The sequence below is a fragment of the Ovis aries genome, chromosome X (genome assembly GCF_016772045.2).
Source record: "Ovis aries strain OAR_USU_Benz2616 breed Rambouillet chromosome X, ARS-UI_Ramb_v3.0, whole genome shotgun sequence".
In the NCBI taxonomy this organism is placed as follows: domain Eukaryota; kingdom Metazoa; phylum Chordata; class Mammalia; order Artiodactyla; family Bovidae; genus Ovis; species Ovis aries.
The window spans coordinates 31715945-31732695 of record NC_056080.1 but is presented as its reverse complement, the minus strand read 5'-3'; the positions used below and the strand labels follow the sequence as shown (position 1 = coordinate 31732695).

Sequence of the window (16751 nt, the reverse complement as noted above, 5' to 3'; positions counted from 1 at the left end):
TGAAGATACATGTTTTATGGAAGAGAATGTGACCCCTTTACTTAGATTACCGCAAGGAGTGTTGGGGTTGTTTAGCAGTGACTGTGATCGCTAAATTGTCCAGTTTTTTGTCCTGCAGATTCCTGATTTCATCTTCTGCAGCCTCATATCTCACACAGTAGATTTATGTTCATGAGTGAAGTTGCTCACTCGTGTCTGACTTTGTGACCCCATGGACTGTAGCCTACCAGGCTCCTCCCTCCATGGGATTCTCCAGGCAAGAGTACAGGAGTGGGTTGCCATTTCCTTCTCCAGGGGATCTTCCCGACCCAGGGATCAAACCCTGGTCTCCCGCATTCCAGGAAGACGCTTTAACCTCTGAGCCACCAGGGAAGCCCAGGGAAAAAATAAATGACTACCAAAGGAGAGGACCTCATAGTCAGCATAGAAAAGTGCTCCTATATTTTGCTCATCAAGCTAGGACTTTTGGGTAGTCCAGATATCTACAGAGCAGATATCTTCCTTCTATCTCTTTTTCCATCCCAGTTAAAATATGGTTAAAACTTAGTATCAATAAACAGAAAAGAGGAATCTTCTTTTCACTAAAGAAAGCTGTTAATTATAGATGATTGAATTAGCTGCACATCAAAATAAATCATAATTGAGGTCTTCCTGTATTTATTGAAGCTAAATCTTCTCACTCACTTAAAATATATTTGGCTCTGTTTAAATGAAAACATTCCAAATTTCTCAAAGTCATTGCTTAAAAAATAAAGACCTAAATGCAAATTTTGGTATATCAGATTAAGCTTATGATTTCATTATGGAATAAAAAAGACTTTTATAGTGTAAATAGGCGCATTTGATTGCCAGATGACTCAAAACAGTCTAACTTTACAGCCTACTTCACCAATTTATGAACTAGACAGCATAAACCCATATAGGGAATTCATCCAGGAATAATGTAATAATGAAATGATTTAATCACAGAACAATAAAATGGAGCATGATTACAGATATTTGGATTCTGATATTAAACTCTGCATAACCGTAACACACATTTTCCTTTCTTTTTACCCAGCAATATAATGATAAACAATGCAGTGAATTTTAAATCTGTTCTGACACTGAAATGCTGCCTATGTGTATTACTGTATAGAACTGATTACTCCCCAATATAAAATGGCTATTATTGTTATTTTGACATATTTAATATTGTGGGAAACAATCACAAGCAAGAGTTGCAGAAGATGTGAAAAATTATATTTTTTTCCATATCCCACATTTTAAAACTACAAACTATCCAAGATCCTATTAGTACATTTTATTTCTTTAATTTGGTGAGTATGTGTTATATGTGGCCATTTCACCATCTTGAGGATGCCGTATCAAAATTACTGTTTGTTTAAAAATTACTCATCTAACTATACAATTTCCCCATTTGTAGTCTTAACATGACATCTAATATTTTTATTTCTGAAATATTTTCTTTGGAGTCATTTTCTTTATCTGATGTGAGAAAAGCTTGAACAATTATCTGACATAAAGTTTCCTTTATTCCAGTAAATAGTTACAGCTTAATTTTGCTCACCACTTTCTGTCATTAATTTGATATATGAGAATGGTCTGATGAGGTAAATCATGATAAAAAGCCCTGTTCTCTGCTCAGTTAGTTGTAAAATGCTATATTGGAAATGTCATTAGTGTTTGATTTTTAGTTTTATAACTTGCCCTTTACCATCTTTAATGGAAAAATGGCTATTTTCATTTCCATTGTTGTTTCTTGCTCTCAATATATAGTGCTAATTGTGAACATAATTTCTATATTATCAAATGTCTTATTTTTGTAATGCTATGATTATTTAATTTGCTTTCTATTATTTCACTCTTTTTATGAAAAACATCTAGTGATCCTGAGAAGTATTAAGTTGAGAGTTCCTTTTAGAAAATACATGGGGGTTCCAAATTGGCATCATGCATTGGCTACTTCCTTTCATTTTATTTCTTTTGGAAATTACTGATTTAATATGAGGCTAAGATGAGAGTTTCACATGATCAGTTATTTTCTTCAAACACTTACCGTCCATACCCTGGTAGATGTGTATTTTAAGTAAACATGTAACTGAGATAGTACAGTCTTTAGACCTTTAGCAGATCATAGAAATCTGGTAGCTACCTTTGGAAATCATTATTCTCTGGATGAAATTGTCATTTCCCAATATTTTCTTCTATATTACAAAAGGGTTTTTTTTTAATGTTATTTTTTTCATTGTCTGATTATAATATCAGAAAAAAATGATCCATCTTTTTTAAAAGTAATTTGTAAATGGGAGATTGTCCACTTTGCATAGAAGTTTCCATAATAGTTATTTAAACAAATCACTGGAGAATCCCAGGGACGGGGGAGCCTGGTGGGCTGCCATCTATGGGGTCGCACAGAGTCGGACATGGCTGAAGCAACTTAGCAGCAGTGGCAGCAAAGTGGTAAAGCATTTTTAAATTATACAGTTTCAGAATAATAATCAGATGATGTTAAATAAAGAAGGTGGTAAAAGATATCCTAAGTACAAACTAAAAATTAAATATCAATTGAAGGTAAGAATTGTGGAATTAATTTTTAAAGGTGCTAGCTAAATATAAGTATGGTACGTGATTACAACCTTCCCAAAGTAGATCAATTAGAGATATATATCTATTTTTATCTTGTAATTTTAATAATGAAATAAATTGTCATCTCTAAATAAACACATTAAGTGATGAGAGTATATTTAGTACATGAGTATATGTTTACACTCACTAAGTACATGAGTAGGATTTCTCAAATTTACTTGTGTGATATATTTTGCCAAAAAAATCAGAAGAATATTTTGAACAAAGAATTATATTCCTCTTGGCTATTAACACATATTAATATATAAAATATTCTGAGTTCTATAGTACTGTTATCCTTAGTTTATAAAATATATTTAGTCACTGTGCTCTTATCATGCATAATAATTGATGAAGAAATTTTGATCTCTAATCCTATTGGAATAACGCTACAGATATGAGAATTTTTCTAGGAATTCTGCCTATAAATTGTCATAAAATCTCAGTTTTATATGACATTCAGCCATCTTTTTTTTTTCAGTTTTAATGGTTTTAGTAGTGGTGACCTTTCTAAGAGTACAGAAATTCATCCACTCAATAGTCTATGTTGATATAAATATGAACATTTCAAAGTCCATGTAATTTTTGCATTGAAACTTAAAAATTTGTGGGTTTTTTTTTTTCACAAGTTACATGGTCCTTCACATCCCCATTTGACAGATAAAAGTTAAGTTTTGGTCATTTCTTTATAAGTCATTTTTGTCCTCATTGTTTTTAAATCATAAAAACATTATGGATTGTTTGGAAAAATGTGAAGTTTATCACCAGAAGGCCTACGTTTCAGTAATCACTAAAACTCTTTTGGCTTTTATTTATTTATTTATTTATTTATTGTAATGCAGTGCTACTGGAGGCAGCTTCGAGGGGGTAGTCTTTAAGGGGAAAAAAAACTTTATAAAAGAAAATCAAATTTTTGTAGAGAATAATTTTATTATTTTTGACAAGTGACAATCCCAATTGTGGATGTGACTGGTGATAGAAGCAAGGTCCGATGCTGTAAAGAGCAATATTGCATAGGAATCTGGAATGTTAGGTCCATAAATCAAGGGAAATTGGAAGTGGTCAAGCAGGAGATGGCAAGAGTGAACATCAACATTCTAGGACTCAGCAAACTAAAATGGACTGGAATGGGTGAATTTAACTCAGATGACCATTATATCTACTACTATGGGTAGGAATCCCTTAGAAAAAATGGAGTAGCCATCATAGTCAACAAAAGAGTCTGAAATGCAGTACTTGCATGCAGTCTCCAAAATGACAGAATGATCTCTGTTCGTTTCCAAGGCAAACCATTCAATATCACAGTAATTAAAGTCTATGCCCCAACCAGTAACACTGAAGAAGACATACAAGACCTTCTAGAACTAAAACCTATAAAAGATGTCCTTTTCATTATAGGGGACTGGAATGCAAAAGTAGGAAGTCAAGAAACACCTGGAATAACAGGCAAATTTGGCTTTGGAGTACAGAAAGAATCAGGGCAAAGGCTAATAGAGTTTTGCCAAGAGAACGCACTGGTCATAGCAAACACCCTCTTCCAACAACACAAGAGAAGACTTTACACATGGACATTGGCAGATGGCCAACAATGAAATTAGATTGCTTATGTTCTTTGCAGTCAAAGATGGAGAGCTCTATACAGTCAGCAAAAACAAGACTGGGAGCTGACTGTGGCTCAGATCATGAACTCCTTATTACCAAATTCAGACTTAAATTGAAGAAAGTAGGGAAAACCACTAGACCATGCAGGTATGACCTAAATCAAATCCCTTATGATTATACAGTGGAAGTGAAAAATAGATTTAAGGGACTAGATCTGATAGAGTGCCTAATGAATTATGGACGGAGGTTCTTGACATTGTACAGGAGACAGGGATCAAGACCATCCCCATGGAAAATAAATGAAAAAAGTAAAATGCCTGTCTGAGGAGGCCTTATATATAGCTGTGAAAAGAATAGAAGCAAAAAGCAAAGGAGAAAAGGAAAGATATAACACCTGAATACAGAGTTCCAAAGAATAGCGAGAAGACATAAGAAAGCCTTCCTCAGTGATCAATGCAAAGAAATAGAGGAAAACAACAGAATGGGAAAGACTAGAGATCTCTTCAAGAAAAGAGATACCAGGGAAACATTTCATGCAAAGATGGGCTCAATATAGGACATAAATGGTATGGACCTAACAGAAGCAGAAGATATTAAGAAGAAGTGGTAAGACTACACAAAAGAACTGTACAAAAAAGATCTTCATGACCCAGATAATCATGGTGGTGTGATCATTCACCTAGAGCCAGACATCCTGGAATGGGAAGCCAATTGGGCCTTAGAAAGCATCACTACAAACAAAGCTAGTGGAGGTGATGGAATTCCAGTGGAGCTGTTTCAAATCCTGAAAGATGATGCTGTGAAAGTGCTGCACTCAATATGCCAGCAAATTTGGAAAACTCAGCAGTGGCCACAGGACTGGAAAAGGTCAGTTTTCATTCCAATCCCAAAGAAAGGCAATGCCAAAGAATGCTCAAATGACTGCACAATTGCACTCATCTCACAGTTAGTAAAATAACGCTCAAAATTCTCCAAACCAGGCTTCAGCACTATGTGAACCATGAACTTCCAGATGTTCAAGCTGGTTTTAGAAAAGGCAGAGGAATAAGAGATCAAATTGCCAACATCCTCTGGATCATCAAAAAAGCAGGAGAGTTCCAGAAAAACATCTATTTCTGCTTTATTGACTATGCCAAAGCCTTTGACTGTGAGGATCACAATAAACTGTGGAAAATTCTGAGAGAGATGGGAATACCAGACCACCTGACCTGCCTCTTGAGAAACCTGTATGCAGGTCAGGAGGCAACAGTTAGAACTGGACATGGAACAACAGACTGGTTCCAAATAGGAAAAGGAGTACGTCAAGGCTGTATATTGTCACCCTGCTTATTTAACTTCTATGCAGAGTACATCATGAGAAATGCTGGACTGGAAGAAGCACAAGCTGGAATCAAGATTGCTGGGAGAAATATCAATAACCTCAGATATGCATATGACACTACCCTTATGGCAGAAAGTGAAGAAGAACTAAAGAGCCTCTTGATGAAAGTGAAAGAGGAGAGTGAAAAAGTTGGCTTAAAGCTCAACATTCAGAAAACGAAGATCATGGCATCTGGTCCCATCACTTCATGGCAAATAGAGGAGGAAACCGTGTCAGACTTTGTTTTTCTGGGCTCCAAAATCACTGCAGATGGTGATTGCAGCCATGAAATTAAAAGACGCTTACTGCTTGGAAGAAAAGTTATGACCAACCTAGACAGCATATTAAAAAGCAGAGACATTACTTTGCCAACAAAGGTCCGTCTAGTCAAGGGTATGGTTTTTCCAGTAGTCATGTATGGATGTTGGACCATAAAGAAAGCTGAGTGCTGAAGAATTGATGCTTTTGAACTGTGGTGTTGCAGAAGACTCTTGAGAGTCCCCTGGACTGCAAGGAGGTCCAGCCAGTCCTTGCTAAAGGTCAGTCATGTGTGTTCATTGGAAGGACCGACGTTGAAGCTGAAACTCGAATACTTTGGCCACTGATGCGAAGAATTGACTCATTTGAAAAGACCCTGATGCTGGGAAAGATTGAGGACAGGAATAGAAGGGGATGACAGAGGATGAGATGGTTGGATATCATCACTGACTCAATGGATATGAGTGTGGTTAAACTCCGGAAGTTGGCGATAGACAGGAAGGCCTGGCGTGCTGAGGTTCATGAGGTCGCAAAGAGTCAGGCACGACTTAGCAACTGAACTGAACTGACCATCCCTGAAACTTAAGGTTCAGTAACTTGACATTAATTCCCCTTTTAAGTAGTAATTTTTACTCTACCCACATCCAGTTCTTCTGTGAAACTAAGTATATACACTCTGCACCTTCCAAACTCAGTCTTTGCTAGCATGGTTCCCACAACCTCAAATGGGATCCCGTTTTCTTATTATCTTATCTACCCCTCTAAATTGGAGCAGGAAATGGTAAGCCCCTCCAGTATTCTTGCCAGGGAAGTCCCACGGACAGAGGAGCCTGTCGGGCTATAATTCATGGGGTCGCAAAGAGTCAGACCCAACTTAGTGACAGAGCATGCACGCACCCCTCTAAGAAACTTATCAGCCATATGGAACTTAAATATGCCAATTTCTTGAAATTTTTATCAGATTCTGTAGTAGAAATGTATATGTGTCTTGTCCTTTATGGCATAATTTGAGTTTTTGCTATTATATTGCACATATTTCTACTTTGTGATTAACTCATATCTTTACATTCTGTTTCCCTGGAAATTCTTTAATAGGGTCAATTGTTTTGTTCTCATTCTGTGGAATAAGATAGTAGATGAAGAATTTCCTTTTTGAATTGAATTGATAAGCTAAACAGCACAACTATATAGATAAGATTAAATGTTTTTTTCTGATAAATGTCTATTCAAAGAATATTTTTATTTTTAAATCATAATTTAAGAGGCAGTGCAGTTGTTTAAAGGGCAGTTGAATTTGCTACTTTACCTTGGATAAGTCAACATTTTTACCCTCATATGTAAGTGTAGTTGAGGATAGTAAATACTTACCTTCATTTGATTAGGTAATCAAATGAATGTTTGAGAACTGTTCAGACATAAGGTCACACACATGTCTCCTTTGGCAGTGATGATAATGATGGTTTTTCCTTCAGGACTCTTCTCTCACCCCTCTAGTATAAAAGGCTGATGGAATTATGTGTGTATTTCTTTATTTCCTTTGCTATATACACCTTGAGTGCCAAATGGATTAATGAGTTAAAAACATGTGGACAGATCCTGTTAAAGGTATAGAATTTGAACCCTCTGCTCTCTCTGAATATCTTTTTAATTTTCACCTCATCATTATCCTTTCGTGATTTCCATAATGACTATTCACTTTCCTTTTGATTTCTCACCAACCCTCTTATCCTCAGAAGATATCAAGGGGCTCGTATTCATAAATAAATGATATATGATGGCACAGAAAAGTCATGAACAGATATTTGTGCAGACAACTTGAGCAGGGATTTACTTGTACAACTGCCTCTAATCTTATCACCAAAACCAATAGAGTTGTCTACTGCAGACGTGAGAATTTTCCCAGATACTCTGTCTACAGATCATGGCCGTGCTTCATTGCTGGCTTGTCATTATGACTGTACGTTTAGAGATGAGAAAAGTTATGCTCACCTTGATTTCCATGAGGCATTACTGTGTTCTTATGACCAACTCCCCTCCCTCGAAGGAGGCTCAAAGGTGTGTTGTGTTGACCAGGTGGCAAATCAGAGCCCTGAGATTTAAACCCAGCTTTATCTATGCTGATTCCCAGAGAGCATCAAGTAGGAAGCATTGCACTTTGCACTTCTCCACATCCAGAATCATCTTTAGGTGTTACCTTTGGCTTCTGAAAAGAGTGGCACTCCTCTACCTGTCGATATTTTCCATTGATTATAGATTTTTGCCCTTCACCCCATTTTCTCTCATTTCCTCCAGGGGTTTTTGTAATGCATTAACTTCATGCATGTTTTTTCTTTTCTTTTCTTTTCTTTTTTTTTTAAAGCTTCATCCAGTGGCTTCTTTTACATAGCCTTAACACATGTTCAATTCTACTGTCCTACATTTCATGTGGAGAGAAGTCTTCAAAACTGATTTAAAATGTTTTTATAAGGGCTTTTCCTTGTCCTTAATCAGACTCCAGCCCTTGAAAATTTGACTTCTACTTTCGCCATCCACTGGCTCTGTCCTAACTACAGTGCTCACTGACCAGCTATTATGCCCTTATTATTAATAGCACTTATTCTTATTTGATCTGTTTCAAAATTGACATTGTCCACCTCTCGCTCATTCTTAAATCTCTCACATACTTGATTTCAGTGGCAACCTCTCTCTTTCCTGGTTGTCCCTTTTCTCCTTCTCTTAGACTGTTGCTTATCTTTCTTCAGTGTTTCCCTTTTTCTCCCATCCCTTACATTTCTCTCTTCTACATGGTAGTCTCCTGGCCCTCCCTTTCTACTTCCCTCTAATGGTTGAGTGCACTAAAATAAAGGCTGTTTGTACAGGTGCATGCAGCTGCTTTGAAAAGAAAGATACACACACATATGTAGCTCTATATGGTGATTAACAAAACACAAATTCATATGAAAGGATTACAGAGTTTATGGAAGCATTCTCTCCTTATGAGTTCTTTATTAATTAGAGTTATTAGTAGCAGTAAAACTATTATCTGTGATTCTGATCACTTTTAAAATTTAAACTTTAACTTCAGATTAAAAATACTATGATTTTTTTTCTTTTAATATATGAGGTTGTTTAAGACCTTATTCCCACCTGTATTTCTAGTTATATTTCGGGATGAACATTTATAATCTGTGCATTATTTCAGTTCTGCTAACTGTTCATGTGGTTTAGTGCCCTGTCCACACCTCATCTTCCCTCATTCAAGAGTGCTTTTGTTTTTAAAGCTTTCATCTACTTGCATATCCAGTATACACTTTAGGACAGTTAGGTATAAGTAGCAACACTGAATTAACTAAAGCATAAACAAAAATGAGGGAGGGGAGATGGTCATAAGGACATAGGAATGCCTCATGGATATCAAGAGTGAGCACGAAGTTTTTACTCAGGAAAGGATTAGAGCCTGTGTTTCGGTCACTGGTAACAGCAAATCATCAGTTTCTCTAATGGTTTGTGAATTGAGAGGGGTCAGCTGGATGGTTTCTCTTGGAATCTCTCATGTGATTGTTTTTGTTTATGGGCGGGTACCATGGTGACTTGTAAGCTCAAATGGACTGAACATCCAATATGGCTCCCTCATGTCTAGAAGATGATGCTCCCTGTGAGGTGAAAGCTCTCCTGGGACTCTACAGAAACACTTCTCCACAGCCTCTCTGTGTGGCTTAGGCTTTTCAGAGCATGTCAGATGGGTTCCAAGAAGGAACCCATGGGTTCCTAAGAGTTGAGTGTTCCAAAAGGGGAGAAGCAAAAGTTGCTAGCCCAGTTAAGAGCTTTTCCCATAAATGGCAAATCATTATTTTTGCTTTGTTTTACCAGTCAAGGCTGTCACAGGGCTAGCCTAGATTTAAAGAGGTGAAGAAATAAACTCTGCCTCTTCATGGGGGAATGGTAAGAGGAGCATATGGTATTGGCACTCTTGTTGCAGCCATCTTTGGCAGTTGCTGTCTACTTCAGCCTGTGTTTGAAAGCCATCAGTATATTTGTTTATGTGTCTCTTTTTTTTCTCTCTCTGGTCATGGACCTTTGCTCTTCCTAAACTAACAGTGCAAACTAGTGACTTCATAAGCCTAGTCTCATACATAAGAAAGTTCCATGCACCCACAGAGCTTGACCAGACTTTCTTCTGTCAGTTCCGAGAGAGAACCTGATGGACCTAACTGGGCATAAGCATTCCTCATGCTATAATTACATGTCTTCAGTTCAGTTCAGTTCAGTCGCTCAGTCATGTCCAGGAGTGGCCAATTATGTGACAGAGACGTGGTTGTTAGTGACCCACCATTCTGAAGGGGTGAGCATTTTCCACCTAAGAAGTCAAGACCATAAACTCCCTAAAGCATCTGATACCCCTAGTGATGCACTAATATGGACCCCTGGTTCCAAATAGGAAAAGGAGTACGTCAAGGCTGTATATTGTCGCCCTGCTTATTTAACTTATATGCAGAGTACATCATGAGAAACGCTGGACTGGAAGAAACACAAGCTGGAATCCAGATTGCTGGGAGAAATATCAATAACCTCAGATATGCAGATGACACCACCCTTATGGCAGAAAGCGAAGAGGAAATAAAGAGGAGAGTTAAAAAGTTGACTTAAAGCTCAACATTCAGAAAACAAAGATCATGGCATGCGGTCCCATCACTTCATAGGAAATAGATGGGGAAACAGTGTCAAACTTTATTTTTTTGGGCTCCAAAGTCACTGCAGATGGTGACTGCAGTCATGAAATGAAAAGATGCTTACTCCTTGGAAGAAAAGTTATGACCAACCTAGATAGCATATTCAAAAGTAGAGACATTACTGTGCCGACTAAGATCTGTCTAGTCAAGGCTATGGTTTTCCCAGTAGTCATGTATGGATGTGAGAGTTGGACTGTGAAGAAGGCTGAGCACCGAAGAATTGATGCTTTTGAACTGTGGTGTTGGAGAAGACTCTTGAGAGTCCCTTGGACTGCAAGGAGATCCAACCAGTCCATTCTGAAGGAGATCAACCCTGGGATTTCCTTGGAAGGAATGATGCTAAAGCTGAAACTCCAGTACTTTGGCCACCTCATGCGAAGAGTTGACTCATTGGAAAAGACTCTGATGCTGGGAGGGATTGGGGGCAGGAGGAGAAGGGGAAAGCAGAGGATGAGATGGCTGGATGGCATCACTGACTCGATGGACGTGAGTCTGAGTGAGCTCCAGGGGTTGGTGATGGACAGGGAGGCCTGGCGTGCTGCAATTCATGGGGTCGCAAAGAGTCGGACATGACTGAGCAACTGAACTGAACTGAACCCCAAATTCTTTAGTTCCTGGAGAGTATGTGCATACTGCTATTTCTTATGGAATGTCGTACTTCAACCACTGAAGATATTATATATAGTAAATATATTTATATATAGATTTGCTTGAGTCTTTGCTCTACTTTAAACCAGAATTCTAATCACATAAGTAATTGGTACTTACTTTACCTTTATAATTGTTAGGATCATTATGCTAAGGATTAATACCAAGGTGTATCTGTATATTTATAACCTTGTATTCTGAAAAACTCTACCACTTAACCCATTTTCTTGGAATAATTCTTATTACTCATTTCAGGGCTGTAGTTTTCTTTGGTAACTGCTAAGCAAACTGGTGTTATTTTCCAGTAATATGTACTGCAATTGACTCCAATTGGTGTGAATTAGGTCATGCTAATATGCATTATACAAATTGTTGTGTGTGAAAATTCTATGGGTCCTGTGGTATAAGTTAATCATTTTCTTCTCCTATTTATGATAATCTGACAGTGACTTACATTTAAATTAGTATAATTTGACCAGTAGCTAATTTTTGCTGGATCTGATAGGAAGAAGTGAATGATTTTGTTGTTTTTGTCTCTGCACACTGCAGGATACGACCCATTCCTGCAACTGACTCAGAAGTTTATAGGTCAAATACAGACATTCTTTTAAATACAACTTGATCATACATGTTTTTTCTCATTTTGGAAAATCATAGAAATTTTTTTTGGTTATTTAAAGTCTAAAAATCAATCTCTGTAGGAAGCTATTAAATATGTATCAGAAAGCAAGGCAGTAGAGACATTTAGCTTCCCTTTCCTAGATGTTTGAAATTTAACTGAAATATAGCCTAGAATTTCTTAGTAAAGATCAGTATTAAGGAATATTGTCCACATGCAACTTTCTCATTATGACTTATTGCTGCAACAGTTAGCTTTTTTTTTTTTTTTAATTAATAAAGGTTATCATCTTGTCTTTGGTCAGATTTGAATGTAAATTCAAAGGTAAAAGAATGTGATTTTCACATATTAGATATAAGTAGATGCTTCCTAGGTGTGTCTGCTAGTAACTATTTGTGATGATCACAGAAGTGGGCGGCTCAGATCACCTTCAGTGAAGCTCACAGCCCCCAACTCCAGCCCCTTCCGAATCCAACCCAGTTTTTGAGCTGAGACCATATTCTTTCTAGAAGAGCCCCAACCAGTGACTGAGCCTGAGATGAATGTAGGACTTGGCTGTCTCTGTTCAATGTGGGGCTTTTCCAGGGCTCCTCACTGGATTAACATAAACCTTGTCAAATCTGCATCACTGTCTGAGGCTCTACCTAGGAGAGCATCCTGCCCCCTCAGTAATCTGCTCTGAAGCCTACCTCACTCCCTGGAAGATCCATCTGACACATATGATATTGATACCTGCTTATGGAAATAATTCAGAAATTACAAGAAACTATGACAAGATGATAGATTCTTAAATTGTGAAAATGTATGTCATATGCAAAACAACCATGTTGTTTTTTTTTTTTTTAAAGACATGGGACCATGATAGTATTCTTCATCCTGGAACTAATATTTCAGAGATTTGTATACAAGTCCATATTTCTCTTAGCCAGGACTTTTGTGGCCAGTTAGACAATAACCACGTCTCTTCCAAGCCCTCCTTCTGTTCTTCTCTATCAAGTCCATGACCTTTTAACTTTTTCTTTTTAAACTTTGCTTTCCTTTTGTTGTTGTTGTTGAAGTATAATTGATTTACAGTGTTGCAGGAGTACAGAAAAATGATCAGTAAAGCATGCTTTTCTTCAAAATAAATAGATACTTCCTACTAAAAATTATATCTGAAATAGCTGTTCATGAACATTAATTCAAAAGGATAATTAATTTATATTAATAATCCCAGTAGGAGATAACTAAGTCATTTCATTTTTCATAGTTTTCGGTAAGTAGAAAAAAATCTGCTTGTTGTCATGTTGTTAGGGGCTACATTGTGATAATGTTTTGAGAGAGTTTCTGAATTTCATTTTCTTGGAAAGTGACTTGTTCTTTGCAATAACTTGCAGAGCATGCTGACTTATAATGCTGTCCTCCCAACAGAAAATCCAATCTGATTTGACAAGTCATGAGATCAGTTTAGAAGAAATGAAGAAACATTACCAAGGAAAGGAAACTGCTCAACGGGTACTATCCCAAATTGAAGTGGCACAGGTACATATTATTCCATTAACTAAGGACCTTGTTTTAGTTGGATATTAAAATATTGTTTAGATTAGGTAACTTGCTTACTAACAAATTGAGGTTAAGGGCATTATTTGAAAGCTACAAATGATATATAAATGATACATACTATTTTGAATTATACATTTTAAGGATAAAATAGGTTTAAAATTGTCTTTTATTTAGTATCACATTAAGAATGATTGCTGAATTCTCCCAAATGCATGTGTTCTTTGTGCTGGACAAATGGAAAAAGTGTTGCTTTAGTTTGTTTTTATTTCTATCCTTGTGTATCTTCCAGAATAAAGGAAAATACATTAACAAATGTATGGCTGGTTATTGTTCGGAAGGCAAAATAAAATCCATGTTTTCTTACACTGTCTTTACAGAAAAAAATGCAAGATGTTTCCATGAAATTTCGATTGTTCCAGAAGCCAGCCAATTTTGAGCAGCGTCTACAGGAAAGTAAGATGATTTTAGATGAAGTGAAGATGCACTTGCCTGCACTGGAAACAAAGAGTGTTGAACAGGAAGTAGTACAGTCACAGTTAAATCATTGTGTGGTATGTATTGCTGATGGCAAATATGTAGCTACCCCTTGACTTCCTTATTGGAATGAGAAGAACAGGATTTAGTATAAGAACAAAAATTTGCACAAGTGAATTGAGAGACAGGAACTATTATTGAAATAGTAGCTGCTTAATATCTCTTCTGAAAATGTCTTCTTTGAGTCTATAATTTTCCAAGGACTATGCAGAATATCATCTTTGTTTAATCCTTATGGAACTTTGAAAATATTTTAAAAGGGAAATCCTGAAAAAGAATATACTGGTCTGGAAACAGCAACAGTGAAAGTATCTGCAATAGTAAAAACGATTCTAGAAATGAGTGCCAAGGAAGCAAAGCAATCCACACAAGTCATCTTTAATTCTCAGGTGAAGGTCACTCAGTCATATCTGACTCGGGCTTCTCTGTCCATGGAATTCTCTAGGCAAGAATACTGGAGTGAGTAGCCTTTCCCTTCTCTAGGTATCTTCCCAACCCAGGAATCAAACCCAGGTCTGCACATTGCAGGCAGTTTCTTTACCATCTGAGCCACCAGGAAAGCCCACGAAAACTGGAATGGGTAGCCTATCCTTTTTCCAGGGTATCTTCCTGACCCAGGGATCGAACTGGGGTTTCCTGCATTGCAGGTGGATTCTTTACCAGCTGAGCTGCCAAGGAAGCCCTTAATTCTCAGGGCCACAGGTTCAGTGAGAGAATTTAAAGACAAACATCGAGTACAAAGCAAAAGCAAGATTCCAAGCCAGACATGCTTACTCTGAATCCTAGTATCTTTCCATTTAAAGTCAGACCTGGATATGCAATGAAATTCTGCCAGACAACAAAGACAGAATAAATAGGTATGGAAGATATAATTATCCTGTAGTGTAAATCTTCACTATAAGGATTTCGAGTAGTGTTCTTTGTTGCAGTTATTGAAAATTCACAAAGCCAGGTGACTTCTCAGATGACATAGAGCTGAATTATGAGAGCATCTACTAGAGTAATACAAGTATTAATATAAATCTGTGTGTACTATGGAATGTCAAGGTAGAAATCCACATAGAAAACACTGAGTGCTATTAACATTGAAGGGAAAAAGTTTATCTATTGAGTACTTTGTACTTAAAGTATTGTTTCTGCTTCTATTCCATAACATAAATGAAAAAGAAACCCTTAGGTACATTATCATCATATCATTATGAATGGGAAAATATCCTTTGTAAACAAGAATTTTCTTTGTGAAAAATTATGGAATAATTTTTATTTGGCAATATTGCTTAGTAAGGAAAGCTGCATTTTGCTGCTGCTGCTGCTAAGTTGCTTCAGTCGTGTCCAACTCTGTGCGACCCCATAGACGGCAGCCTACCAGGCTGCCCCGTCCCTGGGATTCTCCAGGCAAGAACACTAGAGTGGGTTGCCATTTCCTTCTCCAGTGCTTGAAAGTGGCATCATTATTATAAATATTCTTACCCCAAAAAGAAATTTTGAATATAGTTATATATATTAGAGGAATGGCAACCCACTCTAGTATTCTTGCCTGCAGAATCCCAGGGAGAGAGGAGCCTGGTGGGCTGCTGTCTATGGGGTTGCACAGAGTCAGACACGACTGATGTGACTTAGCAGCAGCAGCAGCATATATATTAGATAAGTAACATTGGGAATACATGGGAATATATGCCATCTTATATTTTTTCAAAAAATTGAAAGCAAAATGACCTAAGTACATTATCATCATGGCTAAATATATTCACAGAGGGCAAGCTGTTCATTCTTCTAGGAACAATTCTCTAATGGTACTTCATAAATCTTTTCTGCTAGTCATTATGAACTGGGAAAAAAAAAAAAAACAAAAAAAACAAAATGCTACCTACAGCCAGGTATTACTATGCCCTGACTCAGCTCAGTACAGAGGAAACAGATGAAAGGGTTTCCTCAATCTGTTTCTCAGGTGATCCAAACAAGTCACCTTCATTTCTCAGGTGAAAGTTGCTCAGTTGTGTCCGACTCTTTTGTGACTCCATGGACTTTAGCCCACCAGGATCCTCTGTCCATGGAATTCTTTAGGCAAGAATACTAGAGTGGGTAGCCTTTCCCTTCTTGAGGGGAATCTTCCCAACCCACAGATCAAACCCAGGTCTCCCACACTGCAGGTGGATTCTTTACCATCTAAGCCACCAGGGAAGCCTAAGAAAACTGAAGTGGGTAGCCTTCCCCTTCTCCAGGGAATCTTCCCAACTTAAGTATTGAACCCAGGTCTCCCACATTGCAGGTGGATTCTTTATCATCTGTTTCTGCTTCTGGTTTAAATGTCAGGACCAATTCAGGTCATCCTTCCATAAGGATATATTTTCTTTACAACTTTTGTATTTTTCATTATTAAGATGCTCAGTTCAGTTCAGTTGCTTAGTCGTGTCCAACTCTTTGCGACCCCATGAATTGCAGCACGCCAGGCCTCCCTGACCATCACCAACTCCCGGAGTTCACTCAAACTCATGTCCATTGAGTCAGTGATGCCATCCAGCCACCTCATCCTCTGTTGTCCCCTTCTTCTCGTGCCCCCAATCCCTCCCAGCATCAGGGTCTTTTCCAGTGAGTCAACTCTTTGCATGCGGTGGCCAAAGTATTGGAGTTTCAGCTTTAGCATCATTCCTTCCAAAGAACACCCAGGACTGATCTCTTTTATTTATTTATTTATTATTATTTTTTAAATTTTTATTTTTACTTTATTTTACTTTACAATACTGTATTGGTTTTGCCATACATTGACATGACTCCACCATGGGTGTACATACGTTCCCAAACATGAACCCCCCTCCCACCTCCCCTCCCCATAACATCTCTCTGGGTCATC

General features: G+C 37.5%; 1 protein-coding gene across 9 annotated transcripts in view; it reads left to right on the top strand.

Annotated features, from left to right (window-relative positions):
• The window catches only part of DMD (dystrophin), a 2668835-nt gene that overhangs the window by 1299188 nt on the left and 1352896 nt on the right, over window positions 1-16751 (top strand). For all 9 annotated transcript variants that reach the window (XM_060407875.1, XM_060407877.1, XM_060407874.1 and 6 more), the window contains 2 exons: window positions 13235-13345; window positions 13744-13917. In XM_060407875.1, the coding sequence (XP_060263858.1) occupies window positions 13235-13345; window positions 13744-13917 (285 nt within the window). The remainder of the gene's footprint in view (window positions 1-13234; window positions 13346-13743; window positions 13918-16751) is intronic.